The sequence below is a fragment of the Colias croceus genome, chromosome 6, assembly GCF_905220415.1.
Source record: "Colias croceus chromosome 6, ilColCroc2.1".
Classification (NCBI taxonomy): Eukaryota; Metazoa; Arthropoda; class Insecta; order Lepidoptera; family Pieridae; genus Colias; species Colias croceus.
In genome coordinates, this window is record NC_059542.1 from 8,659,329 (window position 1) to 8,679,135 (window position 19,807).

At 35.7% G+C, this 19,807-nt stretch overlaps 1 protein-coding gene across 5 annotated transcripts in view; it reads left to right on the forward strand.

Moving 5' to 3' along the window:
- LOC123692895 (putative protein kinase C delta type homolog) overlaps positions 1-19,807 on the forward strand; it is a 37,504-nt gene that overhangs the window by 16,462 nt on the left and 1,235 nt on the right. For all 5 annotated transcript variants that reach the window (XM_045637753.1, XM_045637755.1, XM_045637750.1 and 2 more), the window contains 6 exons: positions 8,286-8,422; positions 14,770-14,943; positions 17,355-17,509; positions 17,702-17,840; positions 18,855-19,043; positions 19,293-19,433. In XM_045637753.1, the coding sequence (XP_045493709.1) occupies positions 8,286-8,422; positions 14,770-14,943; positions 17,355-17,509; positions 17,702-17,840; positions 18,855-19,043; positions 19,293-19,433 (935 nt within the window). The remainder of the gene's footprint in view (positions 1-8,285; positions 8,423-14,769; positions 14,944-17,354; positions 17,510-17,701; positions 17,841-18,854; positions 19,044-19,292; positions 19,434-19,807) is intronic.

A 19,807-nucleotide genomic window follows, 5' to 3' on the forward strand; every position in this document is an offset into this window, starting at 1 on the left:
CTAAAAATAGGGTAGGTGTTCAAGCATTTGGAATGCCGATTTTTGAGTGGCAGCCATCGCAACTGACGCTTTGTGATCTGGTGCGTTGCTTGATGAAACAGCGTTCAGGTCCGCAGTTTGCCATGTCTCTCTTCCTTACTAACCTACCGCAATCTTTTAATTTGGTCTGTTTAGTAAGAGCCCAATAAAGTGGCTACCTTTTTAAAATATTCCACCATAATTATTCCTTCAGCGTCCCAAAAAACTACCGCTTTAATCTAACCTACTGACTTTCACTTTGAATTTCTTCATCGTCACTTTGGAAGCTCGCATCCAGGACATTGATTGTTTTTTTGGTTTCAGCATAAACATGGTGAACTCGGGTAACGTCCATGATCACAAAACGTGACAAAAAATTATCCTGATATCATTAAAAATTTAGAAATTTACCCTCTACATGTCGAATCGTTGTTTCTTCTTTTCGTCGGGAAACATTCTGGCACGCACCGTTCACATTCAAATTAATGTAAATAATTGGAAACGTGGCCTGTTGATATGATTTTTTTGTGATTACTTAGTGAATACATGAGCAAGCAAAAAACATTTATAATAATAATAATAAAGCCCTTTATTCTGAAATCAGTAAACAATTCAACATAATCTAACACTATACATAAATAAATTTTAGTTTATTTTACAATATGTCTCTAATTTCAGTGTGCCTGTTGGCATAGGCCTCCTCCAAAAACTTCCACTGGTTTCTGTCATTTGCCACCCTTCTCCACTTTGCACCTGCCGTCAGTTTCAGATCGTCTTCCCATTTTACTTTTTGCCTTCCTCTATTTCGTTTTCCATCTCTTGGGTACCACTCTGTTGTAGCCTTGCTCCATTTCTCATTTTTGTCACGCATCATGTGCCCTGCCCATCGCCATTTTTGTTTGTCTATTCTTTCGAGTATATCTGTCAATTTCGTTTTCGATCTTAGGGTTGTGTTTCTAATCCGATCCTGTCTTCGTGCGCCTGTCATACTTCGCTCCATTGCCCTTTGACATATGGCTAGTTTTTCCCTGAGCGATTTGGTCAATGACCAGGTCTCGCAGCCATAAGTCAGACACGGCAGTATACATGTGTTAAAAGTTTTTGTTTTTATCGCCATTCCAAGGTCTTTAGACTTCATTATTTCTTTTAGGGCCCAGTACTTTTTCCACCCAATAGCTATTCTCAGATTTATCTCTTTTATATTTTGTTCTGTGGTAGAAATAACCTGTCCCAAGTATGTGTATTGTTCGACATATTCGAGATGTTTATATCCAATTTTTATGTTCGTTTTTTGGTCATTTGTCATAAGTTTAGTTTTTTCGGCGTTCATTTTTAATCCGACTTTCAGACTTTCATTGTTTAGGCCTTGAATCATGACTTCTAAATTTTTGGGATTTTCCTCGAAAAGGACTAAGTCGTCCGCAAACCTGAGGTGGTTCAATTTTTTTCCGTTTATATTTAGACCGAAATTTTCCCAGTCTAATTTTCTGAAAATATTCTCAAGAACTGCCGAAAATAGTTTGGGTGAGAGCGGGTCGCCCTGTCTCACTCCTTTCTCTATGTTGAATTCTCTACCTAGAGACTCTAATTGGATTCTGGCTTTACTGTTTGAGTAGGTTTTTGTAATGATGTTAATGTATACTGCCGGTACTCCTTGTTGTTTTAATGTCTCCCATATGTACTCGTGTTTTATGCTATCGAAGGCCTTGGCATAATCTATAAAGGCTATATATAAGGTTTTGTTGTATTCATTGTATTTTTCCAGCACCTGCTTGACTGTGTGGATATGATCTAAAGTTGAAAAACCTTTTCTGAATCCCGCCTGTTCAATCGGTTGCTGTTCGTCAAGCATTGGGGTGATTCTATTTAGTATAAGTTTTGCAAAAACCTTGTATACATTTGACATTAGGCTTATGGGCCTATAATTACCAATGTCTTCCTTATCTCCTTTTTTGTATAATAATATTATGTGGGATTTGGTCCATTGTTCTGGAATATAGCCACTTGTCAGGATCTCGTTGAATATCTTGGTCAGAACTGGTACTAACTCTTCCATTGTTCCTTTTATTAATTCGTTAGTTATTTTATCTGGCCCTGGTGCTTTGCCCATCTTTTGGCTTGTAATGGCCTGCTCCACTTCTTTCTGTAAGATGTTAGGAATAGTTTCTTCGTCATCTGTATTGCAACATTTACTAACTTTGGATGGTTCTTGTTCTGCGTATAATTGTTGATAGAAATCTGTTGCTGCATCCTTGATAGATTTTCGCTTCGAGGTGGTCTTTGATCTCTTTTTCAGTCTTGTTATCCACTCTTTACCTGTCTCTTTTAATTCACTTAATGCTTTTTTAACGCCTCCTGTTCTTGATATATGGAATTCTAAGGTTTGTAATCTTTTCATCTTTCGGTCTTTCCTTATGTTCTCTCTTATTTTCTTGCTTAGTTCTGTTATAAATTTTATGTTTTCTTTCCCTATTTGGTTGGATATTAGTTCTTTTCTTTCATTGATTAGTTCTAGAGTTTTATCACTGAGTTGATATTTGTTGTGGTTTTGGTTTCTGTTTGTGGTCGCATATTTCTGTAGCTGTTTCTCAAGGTGACTATATTTTTCTCTCACGTTATTTGCACCACTGATCTCCATACCTTCTAGGTAATTTGTGTTAAAGCTGCTGTAGTCAGCTTTCAGCTGTTCTATCACAGAATTTTTAATATGCGTCCGAGAAGTTTTATTTGGGTGTTTTTTGAGAGAGCTTCTTACCATTCGATGATTTGTGTTGAAATTGAGCTTAGATATAACTGTGGTATCTGTAAAAGCCTTTGGGTAGCTGCTTATTACGTAGTCAATCTCGTTTTTGTAAGATCCATCCGGAGAGATCCAAGTCCACTTATTTTTTATCTTTTTCTTAAAAATTGAGTTAATCACAGTTAAGTTGTGTTCCATTAAAAAGTTGATTAGCTTCTCTCCGTTTTGACTTCTCTTTCCTTGTCCATACTTTCCAAGAACATGTTCTTCGCTGTTTTGCCTTCCACCCACCTGAGCGTTGAAATCTCCCATTAAAATTATGTGTTTGTCAGAGTTGGTTTTTACTACTAGTGAAATTTCCTCGTAAAAGGCATCTATTGCTGATTTTTCCGCTTGTTCTGTAGGTGCGTATGCTTGCATTATTGCCCATTGCTTCTTGTATCCTGGGAATTTGATGATCAGCAATGCCAGCCTTTCGGAGATACCATTTAGTTCTTGTATATATTGTTTTAGAGATTTCTTGATTATAAAGCCCACTCCTCTTTGGCCTGGCGTTTCTCCCTTTTGAAATAGAATGTAATCTTTATGCTCTTCAATTTTTTCGCCTAGTCTCCTCATTTCGCTTATGCCTAATATGTCTAGTCTTATGTCTTCTAGTGCTTTTTCCAGCTCCATCAAGCTTTCCTTTGTCCTGAGGGTTCTCACATTTAGGGTTGCTACATTGAATACTTCGCATCTTTTGGTTTGTCGGGCTGGTGACACTACAGGTCCATTTCGGATTGTATTCTGTTGTGTTTGTGTCTTTAAGTTGTATAATAATATGCTGTTGTTTCTATTTGTATTTGGAGGGTTTTGGTCTGCTTCTCCCACGGTGACCGGCCGGATTGGGATGCGATTTTTGTTTGTTTGTTTTGACGTGTTTGTGCATTTTGACATATTTTGGTTCCGGGTGCCTATGCCCATCATTAGTTTTTTGGAATTTCTGTAGGTGAAGCTGTTCTTCCATTCTTAATATATTTGAGTATGCTAGGTTTTATCACTTCCTTTGCTGAGCTTCCCGCTTGTGATAATACTGGTTCACTTTCCAGGGTCACTTTTTTCTGTATTGGTGTGTTTGGGGAGGCTGACTCACCTCGCTTTCTTTTTTCTCTGTTTTTGTCTGAAGGTTTCTTCACTACCAGTTTATCAAAGTTAATGTAGGCAATATTTCCTTTCCGTTTCTCTTCCTTTACTTGTTCCTTCAGTTGCTTCCTTATTTCTAGTACCTCCTTAGGAAAGTCCTCATTTACATAAATTCCTGGTGGGAGTTTCGACTTATTCTTAAGTATTGTATGTTTTTTCCAAATAGTTGTGACTGTAGCAACGACCGGGCGGTTTTTGTTCTGAGTCTTTTGGCCTATTCTATATATATTGCTTATCTCTTGGCTGTCCATAGGTATTCCAGTTTCGATTATAATTTCCTTTAAGTAATCTACTAACTCGTTTTCTGTTTTGCCTGATTCGTCTATTCCATAGAATACTAGATTGTTCTTCCTCTTATCTTTTTCAAGCAAGTTAATTTTCTGTTCCATAGTTGCTACTTTAATTTTCAGGACTTCGTTCTCTTCTGTTAGGGATTTAAATTTTATATCTATCCCTTCCATAATGCTTTTCGTCACTGCTGTTGTTATTTCTAAAGTTTGTTGTTTCATCTTTTCCTCCATTTTCAATAATAATAGTTCTATGTTTGCATCCATTTTTGGGGTAATTTTATTTCTTGATGTGGCCACACTACTTTTGGTAGCTTTTGGAATTTGTTACTGGCAACTTCACAAGTGACGATGACGTTTGACAGTTTGATGACAGATCGTCTCTTATCTATGAAATGATCGTGATTCTCACTTTTTAGGTTGTGTTGTCAAATGAAATTTGATATTTTCTTGCCCAAACTTGTAACTTTGCACGTTTTTCACTTGCGGATATTGCTTATTTGTGTTTCTGTGATACTTTTGTGACTCGGCACAACTGTTCGATCACTATTTACCACTAGTTTAAATGTTTAATTACGGAGCTTCGTGACGCACTTGTTTACAGTATGGACACCGGAACCGGAACTCAAAAAACATTTATTTTATATTTTTATGTGCACAGGAAATATCCAATTATCATTACTTTTGGATCAACCTAGTACATTTAATATGAAAGATTTTAGCTTTTTCTTTCTTTTTTTGGTTTTCTGCTTTAATTACTTCGCAAATTTGAAGGGAAGTTCATTTAGAAACTGTAAATAGAGCTCCTCATTGTATTTCACAATGAGGACATTACTTCGAAAATCTGCTATGAATACAAAATGTAGGGGAAATAAAATGTATGGGAGCGTTTAATGTAACATTTTTGGATATTTCACGTTTTATTTTTAAAAATTTATTATGGCCATTTTACTCATTAGATTAAGTACTTTCGATATCAGTTTAAATTTTTTTGGTATCTGCAATAGTTACGGAATAATCGCTTGTGCACACTTAACGATTACACCCTGTATACTAATATGTACATAAAGTTAAATGCTTATGGCGCTACTAACTTCATAATCAACATTAGATTTGCACTTAAGATAACTAATTAATTGACTCTTAATGCTGCGCTGACGACCATTCTCTAAGGTGAGTTGTATTTCTTACTTATTTTATTCATACTATGATTATGTAATAGGCTTATACGTAATATTTTATTTCGGTTTACAAAAGCTTCTGAATTCTATTTCAAGATAAGCTCATAGTGCGTAATAAATTCATGCTTCCTGACACGATTGGCAAAAAGCGAATAGTATTTTGAATCGTCTATAAATAATACTGAAAGCGCTTCAGGACTTTCTCTCAAGCTAAACGTGGCAAGGCTCGCAATCCGCAAATCAATTAGGAAAATCTTAAATTTTCTAGATATATTTATTTACAGGTACATATTTGTATTATCCTCCTTAACGCTTACTAGCTAATTACTTATGTCTCGGATGGGCCATTAGTGACATTACTAAGGTGCTTTTTTCTTAAATACTATTGAATCAGATACTTACATAAAGTCGAAGAAAATTGCAACAAAAAAATATCTTTAAGCCTTTTATATTACTCATATAAACTAGCGAACAAGATATTCTAATGATCTTATTGTCCTATAAACTGACAATTCTAGAGACAACACAGTGAGTAAAAAAAGGAAAATAAACTAGATTTTTTTCATAAAACCTAAAACGTTTTGGCTAACACTTCTGACTCAATTTCAATCGCACACATAATAAACACGGAAAAATACGGGGTAACCGTTCTGAGAAGTAAATAAATATATTCGCGAAATTGTTTCCTGATGTACCCACATTGAGATGACCCGGTCAAACATCTTTTGTGTTGGCTACAGTTTATTAGCTCTCGTGAAATGTTCTGGATGTGAAGTATGACGCAACGACGGCTCTCCGTCTCGGTTGCAATAACAATATTTTATCTTTCTTTGAAGTATCTTTGGTTTTACTTCTTGTATTCATAAATGTGTAAGCCCAGTAAATGTAAAACATGATTTATTTAATGTCTTTTAGTAGAAGGATTTCAATAAAGCTTAACACCTAGACACGCGTCCTCAATATTAATATTAGTGGTATTCAGCCTACTTACTAATAATTTATAATAACGGGCTTGTTATTCGTACCTATTCCAATTATTATAAAATCTAGATAGTACTCTGCAAATAAATCCACCAACTAAATTTTACCCACTGCACATACATATTTTACCCACTGCACATAGGTACATATTTTACACAATGAACTGAACATATTTTACACAATTAACTGAACATATTTTACATAATAAACTGAATCTTACAAGTTATAATTGCACGCAAAAAATGGGCTCTACATATTGTTGAATGTGCCAATTTCAATATGTTTCACGTGACTTAGATAGACAATCAGACAGTTTTTAATAATAAAGCACTCGCAGTTGTTTCCAAACGTAGTAACAACATACTTCTATAAATAAGCAATGGAGAGATTTATTCAGATATAAAGCGAATGTGTGTTCTGTGATCGATTTATTACTCATTATTTATTTCCATTCGTATCGACCGAGTTCGTCGAAAAACTAAAGACGTCTGTGAGTTGCGTCATAAAAAGAAAAGAAAATTTCCCAAAGCTCAATTGTTTGTTGTTTTTTCAACAACAGCTTTAAGTATTACTTGGAAATTAGAAATATCGATATCTCAACGAGCGATTACAGATGCTTATATCTTGCCAAAATGTACGAACTTTGTTTCGTAATCATTTATTCTCAGAATAATCATAATAACAAAGAATAATATAAATTTACCAAATACCACATTTTGGAGGTACAGTCAATAAAAATATGCAATGAATGTAGGTACGTTCCTTATGTTACATTTTTTCAATTTTGGCACCTTCACGGAACATATATACAAACGGCGCGAAAACATAAACTTTTCGAATTTATTACATCATTTGTGTCTGTTTAATTGTGTGTGAAAACACCGCATAGAGACAACATGTGAGAGTATATGGAAATAATCATAATTATTATTATGACTGACAGTAAAACGTATGCAATAATTCAGTCGTTGAAAGCAACACTCGCAAAGCGTGCCAACCGCGTTAATATTGATTAATTTATCTTCAAATCTTAACTTATTAGAGATTAATTAACTATAATTTAAAAGTTCGTTGTGAAAAAGAAAATAACTCAATTAGGTTGGTACAAGGTTGGTAGATTAAAAATCGTAATTTCTTTAGTTTCAGCGTGCTACAGACAAGATACTGAATTTGTAAACCATAGGTACCATAGGTGTGCCACAGGTAACTGATTAGTGACCGTCGACCGCACGCTCTAGAAATTGAAAAGTAATCCCGCATTTTCATTTATTTTTTAAAACAATCTTGTTTAATTTTAAACATTACGTTTCTTGAAGAAATTCTTCTAGAGGTTATCTAAAAATATATTACTACAGGTTTAATTTTCACCGTATCCGTTATTAGGTATTTGAAACGTAATTTTCGATTTAGAAATTCAGATCTATTTTTGTATCGAATTTCTTATTGTATAATGCCCTTGATATTGTTCAGTAGGAGGAGAATATTTTTAGCAAAGCGCGTGATTCTTCATTATGTATGAATTGTCTATAAAGTATAAAGTAGTGTCATTATGTGGTTATTTACGCGGCGTAAATATACCGTAAAATAAATTTAAGTATTTAACTATGAGATTATCCATCAATCATCGAAGACTCATTATTAAGACATGTATAGAGTCATAAAATAAAATTGTTTCGTTAGTGTACGAAGCAAAAATTAAAAATAAATAAATTGAAAATTTACGTAGGTAGTAAAAATAAAGATGCCATAGCAATCGCAACAAAATTTCGATTAAGCTTACCAAGATCGTTTTTTATATCTGCCGCTACATCCGCGTTTACATACTTAAAATGTAAAAGAATTTACATATTATATGTAATAATTATGAAACATATTCGCTTAATTTGTTTTTTGCAGAACAATCGACAGCATACGGCATTTTCAGGAAGACGGGAAGATTCACCCCTCCCGCTCGCAGCATTCCTCGTTTTAGGAAGTACACCATAGATGACTTCCAATTTATAAAGGTGCTGGGAAAAGGCAGCTTTGGAAAGGTGAGAAAAATCCTAAGATAAAGCTTAGGCTGGTTGCAGAGCTTGACCGACCATCAGTGCGTACGTCAGTCGCGCTTGTCATATGTATGGAAATTCATAAAACCGTTCATAGCTAGACCGACCATACGCACGCGTATTGTCATGCGCATTAGTGTCATAGTCATACAATTGTTGATGCGTATCGTCAGGACCGACGGTACGCACTGACGGTCGGTCAAGCTCTGCAACCAGCCTTAAACTAACAACTTTTTTGACAAAATAGGTGAATTATAGTCATGGTAGAGCTTTTCAAACTAAATTTGGTACTTTTTCGTTTACTGTTCGACATATAGACAAATAAATGAACTTATAATTTTATTTTATGTTGTTGTCGTAATACATTTTATAAATACTTAATATACTTCTGTTTCTCCATCAATGAGGTTGCTTAGTTTGGATGTTGAGTATAAGGATTATGGACAATGTTTTAATTGGTCTGAACACTTTTTAGATAGGGAGGCGAAGAGGGGAATTTTCTGCAATACTCGAGCGTGGCAGTTTAAGATATGAGAGATACCTTAGACCTAATAGAACAACCTTGTTAACTATTTAGCTCTTTAAGTAGTGACGCGCGCCCAGGATAGACGATCAGATTAGTAAAAAAAAATCGATAGTCTGAAATACTCGAGCGCGTCAGATTAAGATATTGGGGGTTGATTTTAGTGTTTTAAGACTAAATTTAACTAATCTGACGATAAGTCCTTGACGCCGCCAAGTTATAGGGTCGCGAACTTGTAAAAAAAAAACGTTAATCCGGCATTCTCGAGCGCGATTGTTTTTATTTTTATTTTGAAGAATATAATCTAAAACTTACTAAAAATACAAAATCTGCCGGTTTCCGCGTGACCGGAAGTCTGGAGGAGCCATTTCGTCTTCCGAAAAACGCGTTGCAGTATATAAGTCGCGAACGATACATTTTACAAAAAAAAAAGTTTGAATAAACAAAAAAGGTAATTTTATTTTACACAAAAAAGGTATCTTTACATTTTTGTCCAAAGTTAAAACTTTTTGACTTGAAGCATCATAAAAACTCAAACTCCCGGTTTTTTGAGTATATCTGGAAAACTGAGGGTGTTAAGAAAAATTGATATGAAATAACGATGATTAAAAAAAAGAAACTCTCAAACCTTTTTCGGTCAGATTAAGAGAACCCACCAACATTTTTGTCAGATTAAGAAAATATGCTTTCAGGAGACCGAGATAAACCTCCCCTATGAAAATCTGACGCGCTCGAGTATTTCAAAAGGACTTTTTTTTTCTGCATTTTCAAAAATTCATCGTAACTTATCGTCACGCCGAAATCGTCAGTTTTTTTAAGGGGAGCTTCCTTGGGGCCTACTTAACACCCCTTCCGAAAATCTGACGCGCTCGAGTAATTTTTTTTTTGTGCATTTTTGACGAATTAATATGCCTAGCCCCACCACGCAAACCGGCAGATTAGTATACCGTTGTTATCAGAGGCACTTGGGGCATACGTAGTATGAATATCTGACGCGCTCGAGAATGCCCAAGTAACTATTTTTTTTTACATTTTTGAAAATCCGTACACGCCAAACCCACCGCTAAAATGGTTTTTACCATAGAAGCTTTTCTTTTCGAAATTATTTTATCTATCGATTTTGATAAGTCTCGACGGCGCCGTTTAATAACGCCATTTAGCTACCTCGCCTCCCTATCTATTTACCCTGCATATTATTTAGTTTCTATAACATGTTCAAACTTCATGGATTAGATCAGCACTGGAGCTTTGCCATAAAACGTACCTACATATTATTGTAAAACTCTTTAAAACATTGCTGTCTTCCCCACTACCTATGTCATATGACATATCTGACTACTCTCCCGTGTACTACTATGTAAAAAAAAAAAAAAAATATTATAGGACATTATTACACAAATCGACCTAGTCCCACAGTAAGCTCAATTAAGGCTTGTGTTGTGGGTACTAGGCGACGATAAATATAATATTTAATAAATAAATATTATATAGATAATAACACCCAGACCCAAGAACAAATAATTGAGTTCATCACACAAATATTTGCCCTGACCGGGGATCGAACCCGGGACCGTCGGCTCAGTAGGCAGTTACTTTACCACTGCGCCAACCGCGTCGTCAAATATATTATGTGTATGTGAGTAAAAATGGTCTGGTAACCCTTTAGACTCTACATTAGTCTTCGAAAATCTATTGTTTAATTTTATCGCATAAGAAGATGCATCTCGGAAAAAAAAAACTAGTGACGTAGTATAAAATGAATGTTACCTTCGAGAGAGCTCTACATTTGCAACCTTCATTGAATTTTTAAAACCTTTTCACGTGACAATAGCAGGTATCGATTGATATGATGTATTGTTTTAGCGTTGACCTAATTGCTCGTGTTTGTAGACGAGTGCCAGCACTAATCACGTTTGGGCACAACACACATTCGAAGTACAATTATATCTATCAGTATACTGTATATGTATATGTATAATGTATATGTATTGATACGTGTTGTGTCTAACAGGCAACAAATCTACAGAATTGTAAACCAAATATTATGTAAGCATCAAAATATTTTTAATATTATAATTTTTTACGAACATAAACAAACATACTCGAGTGATAGTTCCAGAACTTTCTAAGATACTAACATTTTAAAATATTATCAAACATTGCCCGAAATTCTAACAATTAAATTGCTAATATATGTGAGCTTGTCTCACTAAAAATAAATACGAAAAATGAAACAAGGGTTTTTGCCAAGAAAAAAATAGCATTTCTGTTTCAAATACGATAGAGCCGGCTTGTTGACTTGAGATAAATGAGTACGATGAATGTTTGGGTGCTGATTGAAGGAGCTATAAGTGACTGTAGCATTACTTAGGATTAGAAGAAATTAGGATAATAGATAAGAATTTTAATTTTTAAATAGCTATGTGCTCATTTTATTCTACCAGACAGGTAGGCGAGAATTATCGAGGTTATTTATCAATTTAGAGCTCGATAAAATTGTAAATTTGCTTTGTTATTCTTAATATTATGAGAAGATCTTGCCATAAATTCATTTTATAGTGCTATTTATTTTTCTAATATAAAGCAATTCTGAACAAAATATTTATAATGTTATATTAATTGAAAATTTTCTCAGCTACCTGTGTAGCGAGAATAGATTGAAAATGGGTCACTGGAAACCGATTCCATACAGGCACACCTAAATAACATTTCTATACCGGAATTATTTGACGACCATTTCAACATGATTTTTTCAAAAGAATCTGGAACGGTATTTTGACGCACCTAATTTCTATCACTTAGTTCACGACCCATTAATGTTATAGTTATACAGCTAATGTCGTCGTAAATAAGATATACTACAAATTAAACATCATGATTACATTAAATTTAATGCCTATTATATAATTCCTTGTAGGTAATTCAAAAATCATAATAAGTGCAACAGCTCTAAATCTTATTAACGTTAACAGAAGATTGTTTATCACTCAATACTCCTGACAGGTCGAGGTCATCCCTTGTTCCAGGGACATCTATTATTAACTACAGGGCAGCGTGTCGTTAAAATGCATATTTATAAAAAGTATAACAGAAATTCTTCATTACAATCGTCAAATTTTATTTTAGAAAAACCTTACCTAATAACATCTCGTAAGTTTAGATAGACCGCTGCTTTGGAAGATGTCTTCAAGCTCCTGGACTGGCAAGGACTTGGCATCAATGTTAATGGCGTCACTCACCTTCGATTTGCCGACGATATCTACGATATCGTAGATATCGTCGGCAAATCATGGCAGAATCCCTGGAAGACCTCAATACAATGCTCGGTGGCCTCTACAGAGTTTCACAACAAGTGGGCCTTAGCATGAACCAAGTGGCTCTGTACATGACAGACGAAAATCATGTCAAATGTCCATGTTGTGCTCACTCCGGAATCAGTTGGAAACTCTATTCTTGAAGTTGTTAACGAATACGTTTACCTGGGACAAAGCGTCCAATTAGGTAAGTCCAATTTCGGGAAAGAGGTCAATCGTCGAATCCGACTCGGCTGGGCAGCGTTCGGGAAACTACGCAACATCTTTTCGTCCAAAATCCCTCAGTGCCTGTAGACGAAAGTCTGTGAGCAGTGTGTGTTACCGGTGTTGACTTATGGATCTGAGACGTGGTCCCTAACCGCGGGCATGGTGCACAAGCTTCGTGTCTCTCAACGAGCTATGGAACGGGCCATGCTCGGGGTTTCTTTGCGTGATCGAATCAGAAATGAGGAGATCCGCTAAAGAACTAAAGTCACCGACATAGCCCACCGTATTAGTAAGTTGAAGTGGAGCTGGGCTGGGCATATAGCCCGCAGAACCGATGGCCGTTGGAGCAAAAAGGTTCTAGAGTGGCGACCACGTACAGGACGTCGCAGTGTGGGACGGCCTTCAACGAGATGGACAGACGACCTGATCAAAGTGGCGGGGAGCCGCTGGAGTCAGGCCGCTAGTGATCGGTCGTTATGGTAATCTTTGGGGGAGGCCTATGTCCTGCAGTGGACGTCTTGAAGGCTTTAATGGAATGGATGGATGGGAAGTTTAGATAGGTTAGGAATAATACGATTTTATAGGTTGCGTCTGACATATGACTTCTGGTATGACACGGACAGCCTTAAGTAGGGAAAAAGGCATTATAGGTTCAATTGACCTTAAATAATAATTGTCTCTAGAGAATAAAAATGAAAAGTCTAATGTAGGTTAATTGATTCTCTGAAATCGATATGAGCAAGTATTCTACAGATATTATACTGTCGTGGGTAAAAAACAATCATAGATAAAAATGTATCAACTAATCGCTTTAAAATCATTTCATATCTAATAGGTTTATTACGACAATTTATATAATGCAGTGGGTGTAAAACACGTCCTACATCTCTCTGATGTCATTATAATAAAGTCTACTGAAATTCATGAAATGTAAACCAAATGTTCATTTCACTACTTGCTAAAGAGAACAGAAATATCGTAAATAAAGCTGATCTGATGGCTCGCTTCCGAGTCACAAAATGTCAAATTATTTATATCGTTCTTCGGGTAGAGTACGATGAACCTAACTGAACGTTCTACATCTACATTATTGGATTAAGTATATTGCGATGAAACGTTTAATGCAATTAAATTTTATTGTAAAATATATTAATATCTTTGACAAATAACAAATGAAATATTTTTTTCGTTCATTATAAAACTTAATTATGTAAACAAACGTATAGTACCTTATGTAGACACTTAAAGTTATGTGATGGAAAGGATTTGTAGAATAAAATCAAAATATCGCTCTATTTCATTTGTATTTTTGAATAGTCTTGCATAGGTAATTAATTACAGATCTAAGGTAATTACTGAACCTGTAAATCTTGGATCGGTTCAGTCGTTAACATATTATTGTAATACTTCGATTGTGTCATCCAAATAAATAACCATTATGTAGTGTTGTGTTTTGCAAATAAGGGTAATTCATTTTGACCATAACCCTGGCGTCTCATAATATGGCAGTGTGCCCGCAGCCTGCTGCGGGTCACCTGTCACGCCAATCCATTTTACATTCGGGCTATTCTTGGTTTTGACATCATTGGACACATTTGGACGTCAGGCACCACGTGGGAAATCTACAATAAATTAATCATTGTACTACCGACTGCGACGTGAATTATAATTGCGTCACGGCAATGCGATATTTTTACAGTTCAGTATATATATTTTTACAAGCTTCTTGAGTTCAGTATATGTGATGACAAAGGACCTGATGCAAAACTCGAATACTAGATTTATATTTTCTTTCAGTTATGGATGATGGGATTTACGATTAGTTCTTATTCCTTTGTCATGAAAAAATATTCATACCTACCATAAAAAGGCGATTAGATACCATAAGCTTTTTATTAGATACCGTAAGATTTCGAGCAACAAGCTTTTTGCTTGAACTTTTACTTTTTTATAGGTAGGTACCTAATTGTAAAGTTTTGAAATCGATAATAAACTTTAACATTTTTTTTGTTGTAACAAATGAATGCGTTAGTGAAGCAGATTTCGAAGAAATGCCTTTCGTGCAAAGCGCAAATGCTGACTGAAAGTCTGAAAGCTTAAGCTTCCGACTGTCAGATAGCCGCTTTAAGATTAGGCTTGTAATTATTTTCATTTAATTTTAATTCTAGTGCATTCAATGGATCTATCGTTGCCGTCCTTAACTACTACTAAGAGAAAATAATGATACCACCATATCGTACCTGGTACCAGTACCCTTTCAAATTTGGATTATATTCTATTGGTTCCAGGTAATGTTAGCTGAACTACGGGAAACGGAGTACTACTACGCAGTGAAGTGTCTGAAAAAGGACGTGGTGTTAGAAGACGATGATGTCGAGTGCACCCTGATAGAGAGAAAGGTTCTGGCGCTCGGCACCAACCATCCGTACCTGTGCCATTTATTCGCTACGTTTCAGACTGATGTAAGACCCTAATTAATCTCTACTACCTACTGCAACAACTACTGCTACTACTAAGCGTATTTTATAAAGTGCAACATTTTAGTTGGAATTTTTATAGTGCAGGCAAATTTAGCTCTTGGCACGTAAAGTGATTTGATTTTTTACCATCTCTTAACTCCATTTGATACTTGATGTTCTACTCTTTTCTGCCTATTTTTTTCAATTGAAATAGCCATATTTTTAAAATGCTACATTTTATGTCATTACTTTGTAGCATTATGAAATTAAACCTACATAGGTAAAGAATAAAATACGCAACTCTGATAACAAAGTTAAAACGGTTTGGGCAATTATTAATGGTGAAATGGGCAAAAGCCAATCAAATAGTACCATAAAACTAGTTAATGCTGGTAGGGTCATTGACAAAAGTGCTGATGTTGCGCTTGCTTTTGAAGATTTTTTTAGTAGTGTCCCTGCTAGTATTACCGAAAAATTAAATTCGTCATCAGCGCTTGCGGAGTCCTACTTGAGGGACCATGTTGCTGAATGTAATGTATTATTTGAATTGCGACATGTGACTGCAGAGGAAATTGTTAAAACTTTTAAAACATTAAACTTAAAAAAAACATGTGATCTCTGGGGAATGTCTGTAAATCTAGTAAATAATATTATAGAAAACATTGCCAACCACTTAGCGTTTATATTTAATCAATGTTGTGACTGTGGTATATTCCCTGATTTATTAAAGTTAAGTAAAGTTATTCCTTTATTTAAAAGTGGTGACCAAGAAGACTGTAATAACTATAGGCCAATTTCCATTTTACCAACTTTGAGCAAAGTCTTCGAGAAATTAATTTTAAACCAATTATGTAGTCATTTTGTATCAAATGGTTTACTGCACGCCAAACAGTTTGGTTTCACAAAGGGGCGCTCTACCACTGATGCTGGAATAGCTCTTTTGTCACATATATATAAAGCATGGGAAAATTCAAAGAATGCTTTGGGGATATTCTGCGACCTTTCTAAGGCTTTTGACTGTGTAGAACATACCACTCTATTACGGAAACTAAATTTTTATGGTATTAAAGGTTTATCTCAGGACCTCATAGCTTCATATCTTCAGAACAGGGTACAAACCGTTGTTGTTAATGGAGAGAAATCTCGCGGTGCGCCGATTAACATAGGTGTTCCGCAGGGATCTATCTTAGGACCGTTTTTGTTCTTAGTATATATTAATGACCTACCTTATTATTTGCAGGATATGTGTGAAATAGTACTGTTTGCAGATGATACCTCATTAATATTTAATGTGGATAGACATGACACAAATGTTGACGAAGTAAACTCTGCTCTTTTACGCATATCCAAATGGTTCACTGCTAATAATTTATTATTAAATGCAAAAAAAACAAATTGTGTTGAATTTATCCTTCCAAATGTAAAAAAGGTGAAAAGGGATATTATTTTAAACGGGGAGGTATTATACCCAGTGGATTCTACTGTTTTTCTTGGTTTGACACTAGATGAGAAGCTACAATGGGGGGCCCATGTTGCCACCACCGCTGCTAAGCTTAGTTCAGCTGCATATGCAGTTCGAAGAATAAGGCATCTCACCGATGAAGACACGGCTAGATTGGTTTATTTTAGCTACTTTCATAGCATTATGTCCTATGGAATTCTGCTATGGGGCAGGGCTGCAGATATAGAAACTATATTTATATTACAGAAAAGAGCCATACGCTCTATATATAATTTACGTGCTAGGGACTCACTAAGAGATCTCTTTAAGAATACTGGTATCCTCACAGTACCATCACAGTATATATTTAATAATATTTTATATGTACACAAAAACGCAGACTTACACACAAGAGTAGGAGATAGACACCGTTATGGCACAAGGAACCGAAATAAAATTGAAATGCCATTTTACCGGTTAGCTAAAGTTAAAAATTCATTTATGGGCCAAGGTATACTTTTTTACAACAGAATTCCTCATAGTATTAAAGAGTTTAGTAGTGCTAAATTTAAAAATTATGTAAAAAACGTATTAGTTCAGAGAGCCTATTACAGCATTAAGGAATATATGGAAGATAAAAACCCATGGAGGGTTGTCGCGTAAAAACCACAGGACAGTTCTTTGGCATATTATGATATATACGTACAGTTACTTACATATTTTGTAAAATTAAATTGTAATACTGAAATGATTTAAAAGAGCAACTATGGAGTTTCTTGCCGATTCTTCTCCATAGATACTGCTTTCCGAATCGGTGGTAAATGTTAAAAATATGTATTGACGTTTCAAAAGTGCTTCTCGAAGAAGTCTAATTGAATAAATAAATGTTTGAGTTTGAGTTTGAGTTTGAATACAGTTTAATGTACTTAAATATTTCCCATATATTTCTTGAAAGCTAATATTTTTGTTACAGTCCCATTTATTCTTTGTAATGGAATACTTGAACGGCGGTGATCTCATGTTCCACATTCAACAAAGCGGCCGCTTCGCGGAGCCCCGGGCGAGGTTCTACGCGGCTGAAATAGTTTCCGGGCTTAAGTTCTTACACAAAAGAGGAATAGTTTATAGGTAAATGGAATTAAGATAGACATAAAGCTTTTCTCGTATATCCTATCTCTAATGATCTAATTTATCTTTGAAAAGCATTAAAATATTATGTAGAGAAGTGCTTAAAATATTTTATTTATCAAAACAAAAGACACCATGAGGCGCATCAATCTATAAAAAATCCAATAAAAAGAGCTTGTCTTTTTCTTCCAGGGATTTGAAATTAGATAACATTTTGTTAGACTTCGACGGCCATGTTCGGATAGCAGACTTCGGAATGTGCAAGCTTCAGATATATTTGGACAAAACTGCCGATACCTTCTGCGGGACACCTGATTACATGGCTCCTGAGGTAATAGTAAATCCTATAGTAATCACTTATCACTACAACATTTTGCAATAAAAAATCCGTACATCTGTAGGTAAATAAATTGGAGCGTTGTTCTGGAATTTTTCAAAATAAGTATGAATGTTACTTACAAGGATTTGATTGTGCTGTTAATTTGAAGACGATTATTAATTTATTTGGCAAAAGAAGATTCTTAATTAATTTAAGTTTTTAAATTCTACAATAGGAATATCATAAATTAATTTCTCACATACAAGCAATACACACACATTAATTATACATATAGCGTAGATACTCTATATACAGAAAAAGAAAAAAAGGAGTTACGAAACTGTTAAGGTACTATACTAAGGTACCCATCCTCGCCACTACGATCCTCCCCATATCAATCCTCCCCAATACCATCCTCCCCATATTCATCCTCTCCACACCCATCCCCTCCAGTCCCATCCTCCCCACAGCCATCATCCCCACAGCCATCCTCTCCACCGCCATCCTCCCCTATCTCACCCTCTTCACTCCCATCCTCCCACTCCTCCCCACATCCATCTCCCCACTCGCATCCTCCCCACATCCATCCTCCCCAGTCCCATCCTCCCCACTCTTATCATCCCCATCACCATCCGCCCCACTCCCATCCTCCCCACTCACATGCTCCCCACTCCCACATATACCAAAAAAAAGCCTATACATATGTAACCTGAAACAACCATATCCATGTAGGTCATCTTCTGATTAGCATTATAATCCAACTAGAATTCCGCCCGCGGCTTCGTCCGCGTTTTCAAAGGAAAACCCGCATAGTTCCCGTGCCCGATTTCCGGGATAAAACCTATCCTATGTGTTAATCCAAGTTACCCTCTATATGTATTCTAAATTTCATTGAAATCGGTTCAGTAATACTTGCGTGAAAGAGTAACAAACATACACATTACACACACATCCATCCTCACAAACTTTCGCATGTATAAAATTAGTAGGAGTCTTAAAACTTTGCAATCTTTACGTTAATTGCAGATAATAAAAGGCTTAAAATACAACCAGACGGTAGACTGGTGGTCTTTTGGCGTTCTGTTATACGAAATGCTGATCGGTCAGAGTCCGTTCAGCGGCTGCGACGAGGACGAGTTGTTTTGGTCCATTTGCAACGAAATGCCTTCATACCCTCGCTTCTTATCTACGGAGAGTCTTAGCATACTGACACGGGTAAGTTTTGAATCTAGAGGAATCTCTACCAATCTACCATCTCATATGATCTACATTTCAAACCCTTATATGTATTCTAATCTTTCCTCGTGTGTACGTACACGTTAAAAATATACCTTTAAATAATTACAAAATCACCATGTAACATTTTGCGGGTAGCATATCTATGTGGTTTATGAACTTTAAATCAAGTATACATTGAGCTACCACTAAAAGGAATAATGGTCTAATAAAAAAATGTATATCCAGCTATTAGACAAAGACGCGCGAACGCGGCTGGGCGGTGTGGAGTGCATGCACGGTGACATTCGGGACCAGGACTTCTTCAAGCCCATCCAGTGGGACAAACTTGAGAGACGGGAACTCGAGGCGCCGTTTAAACCTAAAGTGGTGCGTATTTACAGGAATGGTTTATTGAAAAGTAGTAAAAATATAGATAGATAGATAGATAGATAGATAATTCTTTATTGCATACACACAAGATTTACAATACACACAGAAAAGACAAATAGATGCAAGTATGTACAAATGGCGGCCTTATCGCTAGGCAGCGATCTCTTCCAGGCTACCATTAATATTAACAGGGAAACACATTTAAAGGAGGTGGGTGAGCAAAAATTATTGCGTTAATATACCTAATAATTTAATTTTTTAAATAGCTCTACGAGCCTTAGCTCGAGGGGCCTTAGCTAGAGGGGCTACATTTTTTGTGTGTATATGAAAAACATAATATTAGTTTAGTAAACACAAGTTTTAGATCTAGA